Genomic DNA, 21,617 nt, shown 5'->3' with positions numbered 1-21,617 from the left:
GTGCTCGTAATAAGAGTCCTACTAATTTTAAAATAACGTTTTTAAACTTTCTGAAAATATTAAAAGAGACTAACTAAAAACGGAAATAAATACATTTTTGACAATAAAATATATTTTATAAAATTATAAAATATTGGGTATTACAATCTATCCCCCTTAAAAGAAGTTTCGTCCCGAAACTTAAATTTGGAAAATTTTAGAAAATTTTAGGGTATTACAAAGTGTAATTGGATTTCCTGTGAGTTTACACCCAATTGACTAGTAATATAGGAGTCACCATTCAGTTTTTAACGACAATGAGAAAAAATGACAAAACCCGGTTATCGTGACATAAAGGGAGTGCAATTATGCTTGACCACGACGGCCGTAGGTTCCCTTGTGATCCCTGGTGGTGGGGATCGCTCAACGTACACCCGCAGGGTAGAGATTGAGGGTTCGGGGGACTGTAACTACCGAGAGGAGTACTCGCTCTTCGATAACTCCAGAGGCAGGATATCCTTACTAGCTCAGCATAAATAATTGAAGTTACATGCGTTAACTATTAAACTAATCTGAGTTGATTTTAATAATATGCAACATATAGTACTAGATCAAGCGCGATTATCTGATTTAGATTGTTTTAAGGGACCTAGCATGATAATCCATTTTTCCAAAAATATCATATTTATTAAGCGTGATCGAACAATCAGATTTTAGTTAGTTTAACAGTTCATAAAAGGGCGAGGAAAGCAATTAAACCTATGGAAAAGGGACACATTACGACGCACCCTTGAGAGGTGCGTCACGGTTCTCAGAAAACTAACCACTTTGACTTTGCTATTTCTCCTTTTATTTAACGAATCTCAAACTATGGGACGGGATACGTTCTGTTCGATTTATGGATCGATTGCGACAGAACGCGTGATCAGTTTTGCAGCGTGAGGCTTAGGCTTAGGGGTTTAGAGTCAATACTCAGAATATAATTGTGTGTTGTGTGTTTTTTCACGTCGAACTTAGGGGTCTATTTATAGGAAATAGTGGCGTAGAAAGATAGATTTTCAGGAATTTGAATACGAAACGGATGAGGAAAAGAATCCGTCCCAGGTATTTTCGGCGCCCAACTCTGGGCGCCAAAGATTTAGGCGCCCAGGGCTGGGCGTTGAAAATAGGGTCTGGGCAGATTTCTTTGTCAAATTGGACTCTAGAGTACGGAGTCCATTAAGAGACTTAATCCGAGTTATTTGGTGCGTATTAACCTTGTGACGTAATGCGTCTGGGCCCGTTACGAACTCTAGGCTCGTTAGGATTTTAATTAATACGTGACTCTTATTTTCGAATCATATTAGGAATAGGATTCTCTCGTAATCTCTATCTCATTTAGGGTTTATGTTGGAGTGCAACACCTAATTCTGACAGGTTTCTATCTTTTATTCTTACTACTTTTAGCAAATACCCTTTACGGCAGTTACCATTTTTAGCAGGTTTCCATAAATAGCAGGTTTCGGGTGAAATGAGAAGGGGAATTGAGATTCGTTATTTTATAGGAGATGCGTTGTCAAGTGGAGATTTATGTTTTCATCATCGAACCTTCCCTTTCGGGAATAGGGACAAAAGTAGGTGTCTACAGTTAGCCCCCACTTTGACTGAGTCTTGGAATAAGACGATGGTCAAAGTACTAGACGGAGTGCGCCATACAAGCCATGGTGACCTGTTTTTGCGAGGGTCTCACGAGCCCCCGAGTGATAACATTTGACTTAAGGGTCATCACTTGGAGTGTCGACATATCCCTCACGTGTCATTGGGATTTGTCAACGGATAGTATAGAAACTTCCTCACTTTGTCATTGGAAGGATCTAAATAAGTGTAGAAACTCCCTCACTTTGTCATTGGGAGTAGCTACAGATGTTTTCGAAATCAAAGCTATAAAGTGTAATTGGGCCTGGCCAAGCCCAACCACGAGGTAAAAATGTTTTTAAAGATTCTCATTTTCAAGGCTAGTTAAACGAGAAAACCCCCTTGTTTTTATGGGACGTAAAACGAAGGAAAATTCAGCACATCGCTAATTTTTGGAAAAAACGGAAAACCAATCACATCGTTCTTTTTTGGAAAAACGGAAAACCAATCCTTTAATTTTTGGAAAAAGGGAAAACCGATCCTTTAATTTTTGGAAAAGAGGAAAACCGATCCCTTAATTTTTGGATAAAGGGAAAATCGATCCTTTAATTTTTGGAAAAAGGGAAAACCGATCCTTTAATTTTTGGAAAAAGGGAAAACCGATCCTTTAATTTTTGGAAAAAGGGAAAACCAATCCTTTAATTTTTGGAAAAAGGGAAAACCGAAAAAGTTATCGCTGCAGCGACTAAGGACCTACGAGGCTTGTGACGTAGACCCCGCCGGCTAAAGATGGCGAGCCTGTCCGCTAAGGGTGGACGCCCCGTCCGAAAAAGTGGACGAATCTTGTTTTTGAAATTTGAAAATAAGGACCTACGCGGCTTGTGACGTAGACCCCGCCGGCTAAAGATGGCAAACCTGTCCGCTAAGGGTGGACAGCCCGTCCGAAAAAGTGGACGAATCTTGTTTTTGAAATTTGAAAATAAGGACCTACGCGGCTTGTGACGTAGACCCCGCCGGCTAAAGATGGCGAGCCTGTTTTATTTTGAACTTTGAAAATTTCATTTTTGGAAAACTGAGGACCTGCGCGGCTAGTGACGCAGACCCCGCCCGCTGAAGGTGGGCGAGCCTTGTCCGCTAAGGGTGGACATCCCTGAATTCGTTTTTTCGATTTGGGAACTCGCGTGGTTTGTGACGCGATCTTGCCAACTGAAGATGGGCAAGTTCCTATTTCTTTTGTTCTTTGTGATTTCTTTTGAGAATTTCTTTTTATTCATTCTTGCAAGAGCGAATTCTTTCGAGGGATGCTCGAATTTAGTTGTAACCTGAACGTGGGCTGACAACGTGTTCAGACGGACCTTTGTCTTGCGATCGTCCGCTTTCGTGGTTTTGAGCTAGTCTTTATGGCTCGATTTTTGCCACTACTTGGTCTTTGATCAGAGGACCATGTACAAATGTCAATGACGACCCTTTTCTGAGGTCGAACCTGTTCTTTTGAGATCATCCAAACATGGGGCGGCGTATAGCGCAGCCCGGGAATGTGATTTTGATTGCGCGCTCTCTGTTGGAGTATAATTTTCGTGAGCCCCCAAGCACTCGGGCTTTGGTGGTCATTTTTCGCATACTTCATAACGTCTTTTAATCATGTTTGGGGTCGAGCTCGTATGTTCGAGCGACCTTTCATAGTGGTGTGCTACTTTGGCGAAGTCATGGGGTGCGACTTCAGTCTTCGGGCGACAAGGTTTAATATCGTTCGGTTTAGCTTGGCCCGATTTAATCCTTTGACAGAAAAACATTTTTTATTTGAGAAACCAACGACTTAACAACGTTTTTTGGTGTTTCGAAGAATGACCTTGATATTTCATATTTGTTTTGAAAAGTGTACATATATGTTTCTTGAGACAAGTCTAAGTTTCGACCAAGTTTTACCATTCATTTTTGCTAATTGGGAGCTTAAAGATGCTTTTGGGCTTGATCTTAATTGTACATAGGGCCTCGTGTCTAGCAGCACGGTTTTAAGTCTTTTCCTGCTCCGCGTTTTGTGAAATCTGGGCCTTGGGCTGCATTTTCGGCGCCCAAGGCTGGGCGTTAAATATTTCGGCGCCCAGCTTCGGGCGCTGAAAGTCATTTCCTGGCGAATTTTGACTTTCGGATTTCTTAACGCGTTTCCAAATGGGATCAGGATGTCACTTGATGCGTTCAGCTATATATAGGGGCTAGATACGTCCCTATTTTCCATCACTCTCAATTTCCTTCTTTCTTTGTTGTGTTTTAATTACTCCTTGCTTTTGTCAAGTCGATTCCCACTTTCTCACTCCAACGGGCTGTTAGGCGTTGGCTACGGGCCCTTAATCCTACAGAAAAGGCTTTGTTGAAAGAATACCACTTAGAGGCACTTTTAGGCTTACAACAAATTAACATTGACTATAATTTTCTGCACGCAGCCCTAAGCTTTTGGGATTCCGATCATCATGTTTTTGTCTTTCGGGGCAACGAAATATGTCCTTTGCCAGATGAATTTGCTGCGATCCTTGGTTATCCTACTAATGCTACCCTTGCCACTCCTGGCACTATTGAAGAGAGTAAAACAACCATAGGGGCTTTCCTAGGACTAGATGCTAATATGCTTGCTGAAGTTGTTGTAGGTGATGAGGTTAATTTGGCAAAACTTGTAAAACATCACTTTAGGCCTAGTAAGAATATGACCGAACAAAAATTGAATATTCAAGCCCTTGTATTTTGCTTGTTGAATCATTATTTGCTGTCGAATAACAATGGTGAGTTCGGTGACATAAGGTTGATCCCCTTGATTAGCCAGATGGAAATTTGATATTCTATTATGCCGTTGGTTGTTGCCGAGACTTTGCTGAGTGCGGATGAGCTGAAGAAGGATGCCAAATCTGAATATTTTAAGGGAAGCCCCCTATTACTGCAGGTAATCGATTTTTTTTCTTGCGCACGTACACATTTTTTGCATACACATTTTTTATTCGTCCCGCCTTGGGGCTGAGTTTCAGCGCCCAGGGCTGGGCGCTGGAATTTTCGGCGCCTGGTCCTGGGCGTTGAAACTGCGCCCCAGGAACCGTTTTCTTTTTATTATTATTTTTTGATCGTACCCGTTTTTTGCAGATTTGGCTCGTGGAACGGCTTAGACTCTTGGAAGCTCCTGCCGATCCTAAACATTATCGCCCTATAGCCTTGGGTAACCGAAAATACTTGCACCAAGGCCAGGACGAGGCCGAATAGGCCTCCTTTTTTACTTACGGCATTTGTTCTATTAAGTGGGTGGTACCATGTGGGGTTTGACTACTATGACGGGAGGTTCTGATGTATCGGTTTATGTTTCTTTGTTGGGGCTATCTCGGCCCATTTATATTTTCCCTTACCGAGTCATGCGTCAATACGGTTTAAGGCAGACTATCCCCTTTTCTGATACGGTACCACCTAAGGTAGCGGCCTTTTCACAAGCACGGGTTCTAGCGTGGGCTAAGTATTATGATGGTCTCCCGCGTTGGGCCGTAGCTACAAATGGCTTTGTGGGTCTTTCTGAAAACTACAAGTTGTGGATGAGCTCCGATGATAAAGCTGTGAGGACCGAGGCTCGAAATGGGGAGCCGGCTGAGCTTTTGATACCTCGTATTCGTGTTAAGTATGAGGGTCCTGATTCTGCCAAACCTCGTACCCATGGTATTAAGACTGTGAAAGCTCGTCCTGATCGAAAGCGAAATGAAGTTCCTCCCCGTTCCAGTTTCAGGCCTAAAAAGATGCCTAACATGAAGGGGCCTGCTGTTGTTAAAAGAAATGCAAGCTCTCGCGGAGATCGTCGTCGGAACAACGTATGGGTTAGGAAGGCTCAGCCGCCTGTAGAAACAGTGACTAGTCTAGTTGATGATAATAATCCTTCTCCCACCATTGTCTGTGCCCTTGAGGCTGAGCGGGCTATAACTGAGAATGTTTCTGAAGCCCTGGCATCTTTGGAAGTTAGTGTCCAGGAGCCGGTTCTTATGGAGATTGATATTGGGGCAGCGCAGAAGACTGTGGGGGTGGATCCTGCGAACATTGCCCTCTACAAGACTTTATTTGATGATCCGGAAGAACTAGAGTAGTGTAGTTCTTGCTAGGGTGTAGGTGCCCTTTATTTATTTCAGTTGTGTTTGTTTTTTCATTTCTTAGCACTTTGTTTTCCTTCTTTTTATTTTTTGGATTTTTTGGTATTTACTACCTTAAAAATACACCACTTTTGTATTTACTACCTTATGAAAATTTTATTTTAAATTACTACGTTAAAGTTCCATTTTTTTTGTATTCACTACCATTTTACAGTTTTCTTATTTTAAAATTGAGATATCTCTTTTGTTTCTTAATCATTTTAAGTGATTCAAAGCTCATTCTTCTCATTTATATGTAAGGATTCCATAGGGATCTTACCTTTTAACATTTCGTAAAAGTTTAAACAAATTAAATATTATTTTTAAAATTTTAAAATATTTATGAATTATCAAACGAATATTTTTGAAATGACGTTCTCAATGAAATCCCTATAGAAAAAGGAAAATAATGAACTTCGAATCACTTTAAACGATTAAGAAACGAAAGACATAACTTAATTTTAGAATGAGAAAACTATAAAGTGGTAGTAAATACTGGAAGTTTAAGGTAGTAATTTAAAATAAAAATTTCATAAGGTAGTAAATACAAAAGTGGTGTATTTTAAAGGTAGTAAATACCAAAATTTCCTTATTTTTTAATAAAGGCGTATTCTATTTTTCATTTTTTGTTTCTCCTTCTTTTTTTTATATTTTTATATGTCTAACACTTTTTGCACAATTTATATATGTTTTTTTTTTATTGGACCGAATACTTGGTACGGATTGCCTACGTATCTTGTCGGAATCAGGTCGCGCGTAGTTCTAGCTAGAATAAGTTCTAGGATGCCGGATTTTAATAGATATGCCCTGAGGTGGTAGCATATTACTTAATCGGTCAAATGAGTGAAGTATTATCATTATTTTCGCCTCGTCTACCGTTTTTTGCCGTAAGTATTTATGTAATAACGAAATTTGACTTTTTTGTATGGCTATATTTTTTGGTAAGCTTGTTTGGATACGTGTTGTACCCCCCAAGTGTTCGTTATTTTTCTGTTATGTGCAGATAAAATGACGAGCACTTCTAAAAATTAGGCAGGCAGAGAGTTTCAACGCCCAGGCTGGGGCGTCAAAGATTTCGGCGCCCAGCCCTGGGCGCTGAAAATGATTTGGGCGGTCAATTTTGACGCTTTGCTTCACGTGTTCTTGCATTTCTTTTCTTTTTTTGTTTTAGTGCTTTGATTTTTACTCGTATTTAAAATCAATTTTGAGGCTACTTCGGAGACTTTTTTGACTGTTAGTGTGAGTTGCATTTTTGTCCGGATTATTTTTTTCTATTCGTGACTCGAAACAGTTTTGAGAATGGGGTTAGTGTGTGGAAGATATGAAGATTCTTGTATAGGCTTTTGGATGGGCTGAGGTGCGTGTTGATGCGGGGTGCGGTGTCTATTTTTTATGAGTTTTTTTTCTTGAGCAAACTTTGTATTGTTTGAATTTGATTTCTTTTTGATTTCTTTGGGTTAAGTGGGTTAGACCCTCATGTTTTGGTAATATGATAATGTGGTTCTCTTTTGGGGTTTGATGAATTTCGATATCACGATTCAAGGCCGAGTGGGCCTTGTTTTATTGGGCCTAGAGTGGGCCGCCTATTTGTAAGTACGTTTGGTGCTTTTTTAGTGTTAGAAATAAAGTTTCTTAGGAGGAATATTACGCCTTTGGAAAGTAAGGAAAACACACTGAAATAAACTTGACCTATATTCTAAGGGGTCTTAGGACCATCTAAAGTCTTTATTATTTTTCTACCAATCTAAAGAACTACTAGGCGCTTTTTATCAAGGTGCTCTAGGTGGCTCAAGCCTTGGGTTTAGTCTCGTAAAACTTTGGTCCTTCACCGGTACTCATCTTGAATTCTATTCCTTTTGCATTGACCCACTGATATGTCTTCACCCATCCGTTCTCGATCTCTCCCAGTGTTGATGCAGGAGCGATTAACCGGGTTGGATCGAAACCTTCATCTTGTAAAGCTAGGTTAGTCATCACAGTCTCGTCCTCCATAGGCCTCGATTCCTTAAACAATGTCCATAAAGCCTGGTTGTCCAATATTTCAGCTGTTTTGGTCTTGGTGAGGTGAGGTGCCTCATCCAAAGTATGACAATCATGGGAAATTTCAGATTTGGGCCAAGTCTCAGTAAAGAGGTCCTGGCCCGATATTTGAGACAGGTAGACATCTTCAGCATTATCATCCCACACACTGCACACTTCTCTCTCGATTTGATCCATAGGGACCACAGCGAGTGGTGCACCTTGAGGTGTAATGTACACCGTAGGGTCGAAGTTCTCATTTTCTGGTAGGTCGAGAGAGATGTGACAAGAGTCGAGTGGGCTCTTGTTGTTGTTGGGTTTGCCAACGTTGGGGGGAGGTGTTATTTCATCCTCTATCATATCCTGGATTGTGTTTTTTAGATTCCAGCAGTTTTCAGTATCATGCCCATTCCCTTGATGGAACTCGCAGCGAGCGCCCTCGACCCAGTACTTATTTTTGACTGGAGGGTCGGGTGTGGGGCCTATGGGCCTTAGTTTTCCCTGATTGGTTAGTCTTTGGAAAGCTTGTACTAGAGTCGACCCGAGTGGGGCAAACTTTCGACTTCGGGTCCACCTTCCCGGGCTCCTTCGGGTTACAGCATGGACCTTTTGGGCATGGGGCCCCTGCGGTAGGTGCTACTCTTGTATGCAGGTTTGCTTTGTACTATTTTTATGGGGTCATCCTCGATCTTTATTCCCATATCATAAATTCTCTTGAAGGTATCAAGGCTCAAGTATCTAAGATGTTGTGTGTAAGTTGGGTCCAGATTGTCAATGAATTTTTGGGCTAATTCGGTTTCAGGAGGCCAAATGACCAGTAATGCAAAATGTTTGGCTTGCGCAGCCGCTAAGGATTCGTTTTCCATTTTTAGTTGGTTCACGAGCAGGGTCATTTGGGTTATTTGGTTCTGTAGCTCTTCTATAGACATGTTTGAGGGTACGAATCGAGTTTGGGGGAGCGGAGGTTCTTGAAATGGGGAATGACGGACGGAGCTTGGAGTCACTAAACCTGGTGTTGGCGATATATCTTCGAGACGTACTAACCTTTGATTTCCCGATCGGCACCAAGTGGCAGGACTAGTCCTATGCATAAGATAAGCTAAAGTTTAGGCCCCAAAGTTTCAAGTATTACTTAGTCTAGACTTCGACTCTCTCTATTGGTTTTTCACTCTTTCTTTTATTGGTACACTTTTTAGTTCTTTCTTTGGTCATTCTTTGGATTTTCGAAACACTTGCCCGTGTGACATTCATAATTATTAGCATGTTCGGTTTTGGTGCCGAACATTGTCGTCGTAGGAGGCCTAACAACGACGCAAAGAGTTATTCTTTTTTTTTTTGAGTCGCTTTTAGAATCGAGTGCTTTTCTTACGCCCTCGTAGCAATTCTTTTTACGAACGTTTTTTTTTGCTACGTATTTTCCTTTTGCGCGGGCACCGAGGCTGCTGCGCCTGACCCGAAGGCCAAGCAGCAACTTCAGCGCCCAGCGAAGGGCGTGAGAAATTCTGGCGCCCAGCCAGGGGCGTTGATAATGCGTCCCTGGCTGGTAGGGGTGTTCATTACCGGGTACCCGGCTTTTCGGGTACCCGAAAAAGCGGGTACCCTCTTTATCGTGTAGTTGAAAATGCGGCCCATGACCCGACCCGCGAAACACGGGTACCCGGGTACCCGTGTTTCGCGGGTCGGGTCAAGGGTACCCGGAAGAATTAACGTTTTTCACTTCTTTTTTCTTAAGATCCCTTCTGTATTAAAAAAAAAATTATAATACTGCAGAAATCATACTGAATAATAATCAGTTAACTTGCAGATTATTAAAACAGAGTTAAAGATATCAAATCAAATAATCCTAACAAAAGTGAAGAAAGAAAGGCATATGAATATCAACGCCAAAAACTATTGACTTAATGGTGCTTGTATTACAATTTACAAAAGAACTATGACTTATTATTACAAATTATAGATTACGGAGTATAATCCATGTATGCCCAAAATAAGAACTTTCATTTCTCCTCCTATACTTACCAAATACCCCCAACATCAATGCCTACTAATTTTATAAACAGCAAAAACTCCATCAACCATGGATCGTGCCTGTTCTCTCCACCACCACAAAAAATAGGTATATCCGGTGAACTGGTGCAGTGGCCACAGATCGTGAGTGACTCGTTTGGAAACGATGAGGCAATAATGGCAGTGACACATGCATAGTCGCATAGATTAGGGTGTATGATTAGTGAGAGAGAAAAAAGAAGGGAGGTAGCAGGACGAAGGAGAAACATAAGCGGCTGTAGACATTTTGAGTGATGAAACCCTAACTCACTGATAAATACCCAGGAAAATTTTTAAAAAAATAGTTATGCGGGTTTTTGGGTACCCGACAAGCACAAACGGCTGACCCATGACCCGGTAATTTTAGATATTTTGATTTTACTACCCGGTAATTTTGAACCGGGTCGACGGGTCAGCGGGTCGGGTATTGCGGGTCGGGTAATTTTGAACACCCCTACTGGCTGGTTCTCGTTTTCTGTTTGCGTCTACTTTGTTTATGCGACTTCGATTTAGCGTGCTTGCCTAGTAACGTCCTTACGCGTTGTGCAGCGTTTGTGGGATTCGTTACAGGCCATCCCGAGCGTCGCTTATTTTTGTGGCGATCGTTCGGGTTTGCGGAACACGTATTTCGGTATAACTCTTTGGCAAATTGGTTTATGAATGTTTGGGCAATTTTTAAGGTCGTTGGTTTTTCTAGGATAGTTTGTCACACATAATCATATATTTCGCTACACATAACTAACATTCCATCATGAGGCAATAATAACATGTCATGTAGTTTATGATAGGCTTATATGGGTAGTTATTTGCGCCTGGCTTGGTACCGCTTCTATCGTAGATCCAACACATGCCCCGGTCGAGGTAGTGTCTTCAGCAGACGAATTTCGCTCAAGAGGCCAACCCGCAAGTGCAAGCCAAGGGGGCATGCAGGCGAGAGGGACCTAATGAGTGAGCGATTGGGTTTGGGACGGGTGTACTACTAGCGAAAGTTCCGAGTGGACAACATTCGAAGCGTATGCACCCCCCGGTTGGCGATGGGTATCCTTAGTCCCAACTCCCAAGATGAAACACCAAGGGAGCCAAGATTCGTTATGCGGTTCTGTCCGTTCACATTAATATGCTGATTTTCAGGTCGTCCCAACTTGATTGGGAAATAAACGCGGGGTAGGATCGTTTCACCCTTCGGCTATTTTGATTACCTACAAGTATGAGTATTTCCTTCACTATCCCCAGTGGAGTCGCCACTGTGAGGGGGTCGAAAAAGCACGAGGCTAATGCGTGACCTCGTCCCTCGTGGGTGTGACGCTTCTTTTTGTCAAATCAAGTGTAATTGGATATCCTGTGAGTTTACATCCAATTGACTAGTAATATAGGAGTCGCCATTCAGTTTTTAACGACAATGAGAAAAACTGACAAAACCCGGTTATCGTGACATAAAGGGAGTGCAATTATGTTTGACCAAGACGGCCGTAGGTTCCCTTGTGATCCCTGGTGGTGGGGAACGCTTAACGTACACCCGCAGGGTAGAGATTGAGGGTTCGGGGGGCTGTAACTACCGAGAGGAGTACTCGCTCTTCGATAACTCCAGAGGCAGGATATCCTTACTAGCTCAGCATGAATAATTGAAGGGACATGCGTTAACTATTAAACTAATCTGAGTTGATTTTAATAATATGCAACATATAGTACTAGATCGAGCGCGATTATCTGATTTAGATTGTTTTAAGGGACCTAGCATGATAATCCATTTTCCCAAAAATATCATATTTATTAAGCGTGATCGAACAATCAGATTTTAGTTAGTTTAACAGTTCATAAAAGGGCGAGGAAAGCAATTAAACCTATGGAAAAGGGACACATTACGACGCACCATTGAGAGGTGCGTCACGGTTCTCAGAAAATTAACCACTTTGACTTTGCTACTTCTCCTTTTATTTAACGAATCTCAAACTATGGGATGGGATACGTTCTGTTCGATTTATGGATCGATTGCGACAGAACGCGTGATCGATTTTGCAGCGTGAGGCTTAGGCTTAGGGGTTTAGAGTCAATACTCAGAATATAATTGTGTGTTGTGTGTTTTTTCACGTCGAACTTAGGGGTCTATTTATAGGAAAGAGTGGCGTAGAAAGATAGATTTTCAGGAATTTGAATACGAAACGGATGAGGAAAAGAATCCGTCCCAGGTATTTTCGGCGCCCAGCTCTGGGCGCCAAAGATTTCGGCGCCCAGGGCTGGGCGTTGAGAATAGGGTCTGGGCAGAATTCTTTGTCAGATTGGACTCTAGAGTACGGAGTCCATTAAGAGACTTAATCCGAGTTATTTGGTGCGTATTAACCTTGTGATGTAATGCGTCTGGGCCCGTTACGAACTCTAGGCTCGTTAGGATTTTAATTAATACGTGACTCTTATTTTCGAATCATATTAGGAATAGGATTCTCTCGTAATCTCTATCTCATTTAGGGTTTATGTTGGAGTGCAACACCTAATTCTGACAGGTTTCTATCTTTTAATCTTACTACTTTTAGCAACTACCCTTTACGGCAGTTACCATTTTTAGCAGGTTTCCATAAATAGCAGGTTTCGGGTGAAATGAGAAGGGGAATTGAGATTTGTTATTTTATAGGAGATGCGTTGTCAAGTGGAGATTTATGTTTTCATCATCGAACCTTCCCTTTCGGGAATGGGGACAAAAGTAGGTGTCTACAACGAGCAGCTGCCACGCGCAAACGCAGCAAGCCAAGCCATGCTTGCGTGCAGCATCGCTCGCTGCTTCGTAGCGCAGCAGTTGCTTGGCGAGGCTGGGCGAGGCAGCGCTCGTTGCTGCGAGGCACCCCTCGCTGCCCGCGCGCGCGCCTTCCATTCTCGCTCGCCTTGCTTCTTCGCCCATCCGCCCATGCATCATCGCAGCACTCGACGCAAGGCAGGGCTGCTGCCTTGTACTCGCGTGCTACTCGCCTTGCTCGCTGCATTCGTACCGCATGGGCGACGAGCTCCCTTGCTCGTCGTCGCATGCCCGCACTATGCAACACTCCTTAAGGGTAACATGTAGCGTCCATTGCTTTGTGCGTGCAAGTTTTATGAGCGAATTGCATAAAAATTAAAACTTTTATTTCCAAAATTAATGACAAATTAATAAATCATATTAATTTCATAATTTTAGGGCGAAAAATCGAAAATTTATTAATCAATTAATTTCCGATTAACATGGATTCAAATCTAGGTCATAAAAATTTAAAATTTAACACAAATTAACAATTTTTATGGTGGTTTTTAATCATTGGTACCTAATTAAATTATTAATTAATTATGAAAATCAAATTAATTCTAAATTATTTGAATTTCAACAAATTAATCATAATTACAAATTAGGTTGTATAATTAACAAGGCTAGGCATTCAAACTTGTTAAACATATACAGTAGGTCAATCAAAGATTCAAGATTTATCAACAAGAATCGCAAATATTTAATTTAACATCTTAAATTTACAAACTTTTGCGTTCGAAAAACTAAAACCTCCGAAAAGTCATAGTTAGGCTTCGAATTTGGGAATTCTGGGTTCGGCCAAAAAATACTAATTTTGTCAAAATTTTAGAATGCCTTTTACATGCAGAATTGACACAAAATCACTCGATTTGGATGAGTAACGAAGAAACTGCCGAAAAACTGCGTACATATAATTAAATTAACGCAATTTGCAATTAATTAACAATTACGAAAATTAATCACCCCTTTTAATTCTTTGCAAATTTGTAAAATTTAACCATGTTTATGCAATTTAGATTATGAAAATAATAAGAGGCTCGTGATACCACTGTTAGGTTATGATACCATATGACAAAACATAAATCATGCGGAAAAATCATAAAGCCAAGAAACATATTATTCACACATAATCATTTAGCATAATTCAGATGCATACACTTTGTTGCGTGCCCTCCCTAGCTGCGCCCGAACCGAACAAGAACAAGTCTTTAGGACTCCAAGTGTCGTCCCTCCGTAGATAGTCCACAGCACGACCGGATCCGCCTTAAGCTTGACCAACTAGAATCGCCCTTAAGGTAGTATAGATTTCGGCTAAATAGAGGTTAGAGAGTGGCTGGTTTTTCTTGAAAATCTTACCTTTGAATACTTCAATTGTGTCTATAAATTATGACCCTAGGCACCTATTTATAGAGGTATGGAAAAGGAATTATAATCCTACTAGGATTTGGATTTATTAATTAGAATCCTATTTGAACTCTGAATAATAAATTTAATCTATTAGGATTAGGATTTTAATCAATACACGAATTCCGATAGGATTAGGATTCGTTACGAACATGAGCATCGTATGGCCACGAGCATCGCACCACCCGTGCAGGCCTTGCGGCCCACACGAGCAGTCGCTGCTCGCAGCCCAACAGCACGCTCAGCGTGCGCGCGCCAAAGGCCTTGCTGGGCCTGGCCTTGCGCTGGGCCTGGCGAGGCTGTGGCAGCTCCATGTTGGGCGCTCGGCTTGCTGGGCGCGGGCCTGGCTTCGTGATGGGCCTTCGTCTAGCAAGCCTCGTCCGATGCTAATTCGTACGATGCGCTTCCGATTAAATTCCCGGTTCCGGAATTTATTTCCAATACGAACAATATTTAATATTTCCGATTCCGGAATTAATTTCCGTTTCGAACAAATATTTAATATTTCCGTTTCCGAAATTATTTTCCGATTCCAATAATATTTCCGATTCAGACAATATTTCCGTTTCCGGCAATATTTCTGATTCCGGCAATATTTCCATTTCCATTAATATTTTCCGATACGTACCATGTTTCCGTTTCCGACAACATCTACGACTTGGATAATATTCATATTTCCGATACGATCCATATTTCCGTTTCCGGCAATATCATCGTTTCCAGAGTATTCATTTCTTGCTTGTGACGATCTTAGCTCCCACTGAAACCAAGATCCGTCGATTCCGAATATCCATAGATGGAGTATTTAATGCCATTAAATACTTGATCCGTTTACGTACAATTTGTGTGACCCTACGGGTTCAGTCAAGAGTAAGCTGTGGATTAATATCATTAATTCCACTTGAACTGAAGCGGCCTCTAGCTAGGCATTCAGCTCACTTGATCTCACTGAATTATTAACTTGTTAATTAATACTGAACCGCATTTATTAGACTTAATATTATATGCATACTTGGACCAAGGGCATTATTTCCTTCACCTCAATCCTGGAGGAATGTCTTTTCAGTTGCGTGTTGGCACATTTGAAAACACAGAAACACTGTTGTTTTTGAGGAGAAAATGAAAAGTGCATTTTCCCTCTATTCAGCCTTTTTTGTTGACTATAAATTAACATCCTATATCTTACGAGGAAAGGGTAAGGAGAAGGTTGAAGATTCAGCTGTTAAGTCACTCACCTGGTTACCCCCAGCTCCTGGATTTCTGAAGCTAAATACAGATGGTGCTTGGAAAGGGATTGACAAGGCTGATGGAGGTGGAGTGCTGAGAAAAGAAAATGGCGATTGGTTCCTAGGTTACTCAAGCAAATACAATGCGAAAACTCCATTAGCTGCTGAACTTTTGGCTTTAAGGGAAGGCCTCTCTGTGGCAAAAACTTTTGACATTGACAAACTTGAAGTGGAGACTGATGCTGATTCGTTGATCTTTATGCTTGACACCTCAACTGTAAACCCCTACCCTCACCATGAACTGGTTGCAGTTATTGAAGAAGTGCGTAGGATGCTTAAAGGAAATTGGCAACTTGAGTTTCGTCACATCCCTCGTTTCAAGAACTTAGTGGCGCATGGTCTGGCTGCTATTGCAATGGACATGGCTATGGGTCATAAATCTCATTTTGATCCACCTTTATCAGTCATGGGTGACTATGAGAACGACAAGGCTTCGGTGGTGACAGTAAGGAGTATGATTCGTGAAGAAAATGACAACTAGTTGTTCAAGGTTAGGTTTTATGGGATAGGATATGTTCAAATCTGATCTTCAAGAGATCCCCTTTAATTTAGGTACTAACTTTTGTAAGTATGGTAGAATGGGCTTAAATGTTGAGGAGTTTTGTTGGTTTTTGGTGGGCCGAGTTCCGTCCTACTTCAGCTGTAGTTATTAGCAGAAGTAGTATTTTGTTTTTACTATGTAAGAACAATCTGGTTTTATAAGTTAATATAATCTCCGTAGTTTGTTTTAAAAAAAGATAACCATCTACTTTAAATTACCAAGCAAGGCTTAGCCTAGTGGTAAAGGCTTGGCCTCATAACCTTATGGTTGTGATATCAAACCCCACTAGGGGCTCTTTGGAGGTAAAGATATCCCCTATAATTCAAGATCATTCATCTTACCTTAAAAAAAAAATCTACTTTAAATTTAAAAAAAAAAAAAAGAAGAAGACACGTCTCAAATGCTACGGTTGAGGGGTTTCAATTTCTGAAACAAAGTGTAGATAACAATTCTTTTGAAAGGGAAAAAATTACTATATAGATCAAACTTTGGCAAAAAAAATTACCATATAAAATAAAAGGGAAATAAATTTAAAAATAAGTTGATTTAGCATCAAAAGAGCTATATTGGACAATAGACAGAAAAGTCGATAACTCACGATAGTGATAGACATCGTTATGCATATTATAAGAAAATCTAGGGCCAGGAGGCCTTTGTGTTATTTATTTATTAAATGTAGTGTGACTAATATAAGTAGGATCAATTATATTTTTAAAAGTTTTATATTTTATATTTCGGGACTTTTAAATCGTACAAATTAAAAATTAAAAATCGAATAATAATATCATAGACTCCGTAGTTTTATATCTTGTCATTTTTTTTTACAAATAACGAAAAAAATAATCTGAAAACTTCAACACTCCGTACAATAATGTTCATCAAATTCAAACGATATCCCAAAAAAAATTAACAAAATTTAAAATCGTAAATGAATCATAAATATAGATTTTGTATGAGAAATAGACATCACATCCACTATTAGAGGAGGCCCCTTGAAATAAGTTTCACCATATACAACTATAATGGACCAATATGAATGGGACAAGTGGAAAATCTAGTCAAACTCCAAATGAAGTCAATAAATACAACTCCCACCAAATAATGCATTGCATGATCGAACAAGTACAAATTATACGGCCTCTATTTTGCGCACAACAAAATTAAAGCCTCGAGCGTTTTGCAATCAATCTCTTTGACTATAATTAATCCTCTCGTCCTACATGTGTTGATGGTCCTTGTTTCTCTGTTTATTTTGGTTATTTCATGCATTGTTTTTCCTATGACTTTTCTCCCTGAGGAGAGGATGCATGATTTTTTTCAATTACACATGAGGAAATGGTAAAAAAAATAAAAAATACATAGTACCCTATTACATATGGAGTTTGAAACAATATGTATGACAGAATAGTATATAAGTTGGCTCTTAGTTAATAGCCCAATAATCTAAATGTTATTTTTATGAGAGTATAGTGATCGGTATGAGTACACTAGGTTACAAGTTCATATCTTATTAATAGGATCTTCGGAGAGTGGAGATTTTCCTTATTATTTCCCTACATTTTCTAAAGGCTCGAGATGTGATTGGGTTGGGCCGGGTTGATTTAAAAGTTATGATTTATTTTCTCCATTTTACATTTTCACGTTAATGTTATTGACAATATTGTCAAGACAATTCCATTTGGTAGGAAAACAATACTCTTCAATATTCGTATTAGTAACGTGCTTAGGAAAAATTGCTACCCTAATTAAATGATCTCTACAAATTAAATAAAGGTTAAAATATTTCTTTCAACTTCCATAATAAAAAGAAAAACATGCTTCCGTATAACAAATTTCCATGCTTTAAAACAACTTAAATGTGCTAATGTAGAGAGTAGAAACGGAGAACAAATTAGAAATAAAAGTACTTGCCATTTTCCTTTGGCGTGTATGTTGGGTAATGTACATTTTTAATGTTTACCTTTATTTATAGGACCGTGCGATGCACGAATTCTATTAAATTGTTAAGTTAAAATAAAACTCCTATATATATACCAAATGTTATATTTTATTTGATTTTGGATTGAATTTTATTTTTGATTTATTTTTTAAATTATTATAGTATTTGTTTTTTAATGAAGTTTTATATGCGTAACATTAGTAATTAATTAATAAAAATATCTACGTGGCACCTAATTATTTATGTACGACGTGACACCTAATTATTTATGTACGTGTCACCCGACTTTTTTAAGTCAAAATTTTTTTTGAAATCTTTCATTGGCTGAAACCATTAGATTTCCTACGCGCCGCTCTATTATTGAATTAGTGTTTGATTTTGGATTGCATTTTATTTTAGCTAAGTGTTTGATTTTGGATGAATTTTATTTTAGATTTATTATTTAATTATTAGAGTGTTTGATTTTGGATGGAATTGTATATATTAGTAATTAATTAATTAAAATATCTATGTGGCACATAATTAATTATCTCTGTGGAACTCGATTTTTTTTAATTCAAAAATAAATTAGAAATCTTATTTTTCATTGGCAAAAATCATTAGATTTCCTATGTGGCGCTTTAATAATTCAACAAAAATGCCCCTTTTTATATATACACTAGATTTTAGCCCGTGCGATGCACTGATTCTATTAAATTGTTATTTTTAAATAAAAATCCTACATATATACCAATTTTGTACTCCCTCCGTCCCGGAATACACGCACCAGTTCGAGTCGACACGCTTGCCAATGCACAACTTTGATCACCAATATCTTTAACTACATATTCTAAAAACTTATGAAATATTAATATTTTGAAAATATATGTTAAGATGAAGCCAACAATATATTATATGCTAATTTTTGTTTTCATATACTAGAAATAAAATAGGGTCAAACTGAATTATGTGAATAGTGCAAAAAGTCAAACCGGTGCGTGTATTCCGGGACGGAGGGAGTATATTAGATTAGATTAGATTAGTTTTTGATTTTGCATTGAATTTCATTTTAGATTTTTTTTTAATTATGAGAGTGTTTGTTTTTAGATGAAATTGTATATGCGTAATATTAATAATTAATTAATAAAAATATTTACGTGACACTTAATTATTTATCTACGTGACACTCGACTTTTTTAATTCATAATTTTGAATTCTTATTTTTCATTAGCCGAAACCATTAGATTTCCTACGTGGCCCTCTAATATTGGATTAATGTTTGATTTTAATTGAATTTTATTTATTTTATTTTAGATTTGGGTTTGATTTTGGATGAATTTTATTTTAGATTTATTTTTTAATTATTAGAGTGTTTGATTTTAGATCGAGTTGTATATATTAGTAATTAATTTAATTAAAATATCTATGTGGCACCTAATTAATTATCTACGTGGCAGTCCATTTTTTTAATTCAAAAATAAATTAGAAATCTTATTTTTCATTGGCCGATTAGTAATCCTACGTGGCGCTCTAATAATTAATCAAATATGCCTATTGGAATAATGTTTGATTTTAAATTGAATTGTATTTATTTTATTTTAGATTAGTGTTTGATTTTGGATGAATTTTATTTTAGATTTATTATTAATTAAAATATCTACGTGGCACCTAATTAATTATCTACGTGGCAATCGATTTTTTAAATTCAGAAATAAATTAGAAATCTTATTTCCCATTGGCCGGAACCATTAGTAATCCTATGTGGCGCTCTAATAATTCAGCAAATATATATATATAGATTATATTATTTTTTACCACCTAAAAAAGTCAAAAAATTTATTTTTTACCACTTAAAAAAACTAAAACTTATAATTTACCACCTTAAAAAAAAATTAAAACTTGTTTTTTACCTTCTGAAAACAGCAAAAAAAAATATGAAATCTTTATACGGGGCTTACTAATTCAATTTCCCTCCAATTTTATACACTCCCTCTACTATTTTCTTTAACTCCTTCACCCTCCTCTCTTCATTTCCACTGAATTTTGTTAATTTTGGGAACTAATGAGAGAAAAAAAAATCTTGTGAATTCATAAAAAGAATGAATTAAGGGAAGAGAAGAGAGTTAAATACATGAAATCGTGGAAGACGAGAAAATATTAGATATATTACCGTTATTATGACCCTCCACATAACAGTTTCATCTTTTTTTTTTCATTTTTAGGTGGTAAAAACAAGTTTAATTTTTTAGATGGTAAAAAATTGTTTTTCATAATTATATGTTTTTAAAAAAATTATAAAGTTTGACATTCATAAATAATGCATTAAGACGAATCAAATTAAACAAGCTAAACCTTTACATGATTACGTTGTACCTTATACGGATGTACATTGGAAAAACAAATTAAGAAGCTTGTCTTCAATTTGCGAATAACCAAAATTCTAAATTGAAAAAACTTAAGGTGATTGAGGGAGTAGTATTTTGAGGTTGGACATGAAAAAAAAAGTTAGATTTAATAGTGGAAAAAAAAAAATTGTTGCGAATGATCCACAAGGAAGGGGATGAGTATCGATCTCATAATTACCTGGAATCGGGATGGAAGCTCTAACCAAGTAACCAACTGAGCTACCCCTCACTCTTGTTTGATCCCCCACAACAACAATTGGGAGGGGACCGGAACCTATCCACTAATAACTCGTCCCAAATCCGGATTAGCTCCAAGGATATATCCCTTATGTTTCTTTTGAGAAAAACAAGTCACATCACATTACTACGTTAAAGGAAGGATCAATGTCTACATAGTTTTGAGAGTTAGGATCGAGCACATTTGCTCCCATATCATTTGGGAAAACATAGCCATTCATGGCTCCAAAATAGCCCAAAAGATTGACTTCTACGAAATTAATATCATTAGCATCAAAAATATCAGTATCCAAAAGATAGACTCAGCTGGTCCCTCGCTTTCCTTGCCACGTAGTCTGCTTCCACTAGTTCTGCCCTCCTCCGACATAATAACCTCGACTTTTAGCATCCTCTTCTTAGCTTTCCTAGGAGATCCCTGCATTTGTCTTACATATTAGAGAGCCAAGTTGTAGCAGCATATGTATCACAGATGTTTTCCACAGCAGACTCGCAATCAGAAATAATCACTACAAGAAATTGTACTATTAACGACGGAAAATCCCGTCGCGAAAGGTCAATAATCGTTGATTAACGACGGAATTTCCTGTCGCTAACCCGTCATAAAAGGGGGCCGTCGTTAATAGAAAATCCCGTCGTAAATCCGTCGTAAACCCGTCGTAAAAGACATTTGCGACGGTTATTCCCGTCATTGTTTGGTTGTTAGCCCCGTCGCAAAAGGCTTTTGCGACGAGGTTTTTGACCCGTCATAATTAGGTTGTCGTTAAAGATACAAATTCTTGTAGTGAATTACTGCATCTTCCCAATTTCTATCAATTATCCAATCAGCACAACAAGGATTCCTTGTGTTTCAGCAGCAATGGCAGAGATGATGGTGAAGGAACCAACAATCCCTGCTATGAATTTGTTGTTTTTGTCCTTGTAGACAGCAACATAGCTTGCAAGAAGGGATTTGCTACAGAAGGTAGCATCAACCTTGATAATATGGTCAACACATGTACATCTTAGGTGCAATATGCAAGGACATGTTCCCATTCAAGGTGACAGTATGGTTAGAATTGTACTCATTGGATAATTTCACAGTTTGGCTAGACCAGTAAGTGATGGGTTTTGACTCTTTTTGGAAAATCCAAATGTTCCTTCTATTCCATATTCTCCACATACAGAAGGAGCACATAGTATCTTTAGGAACTCCTGTGGTGGGATCAGTATCAGTACAATCCAAGTTTTCCAAAAACCATTTATCAAAATCAGAATTA

At 38.6% G+C, this 21,617-nt stretch overlaps 1 protein-coding gene across 1 annotated transcript; it reads left to right on the top strand.

The window, feature by feature from the left end:
• The first annotated feature begins 15,093 nt into the window (after positions 1-15,093).
• Positions 15,094-15,741, top strand: LOC130463514 (uncharacterized). The gene has a single exon (XM_056832661.1). The coding sequence runs from the start codon at positions 15,094-15,096 to the stop codon at positions 15,739-15,741; it is 648 nt and encodes a 215-aa protein (XP_056688639.1).
• Positions 15,742-21,617: the final 5,876 nt, after the last annotated feature.

This window comes from Spinacia oleracea, chromosome 6 (assembly GCF_020520425.1).
Source record: "Spinacia oleracea cultivar Varoflay chromosome 6, BTI_SOV_V1, whole genome shotgun sequence".
Taxonomy (NCBI): Eukaryota; Viridiplantae; Streptophyta; class Magnoliopsida; order Caryophyllales; family Amaranthaceae; genus Spinacia; species Spinacia oleracea.
Note: the sequence above shows the minus strand (reverse complement) of the source record. Positions and strands in the feature narration are given on the sequence as shown.

What these genes read in the sequence shown, in the direction of transcription:
- LOC130463514 (XM_056832661.1), top strand. Translation starts at nt 15,094, where the DNA reads ATGAAAAGTGCATTTTCCCTCTATTCAGCCTTTTTTGTTGACTATAAA.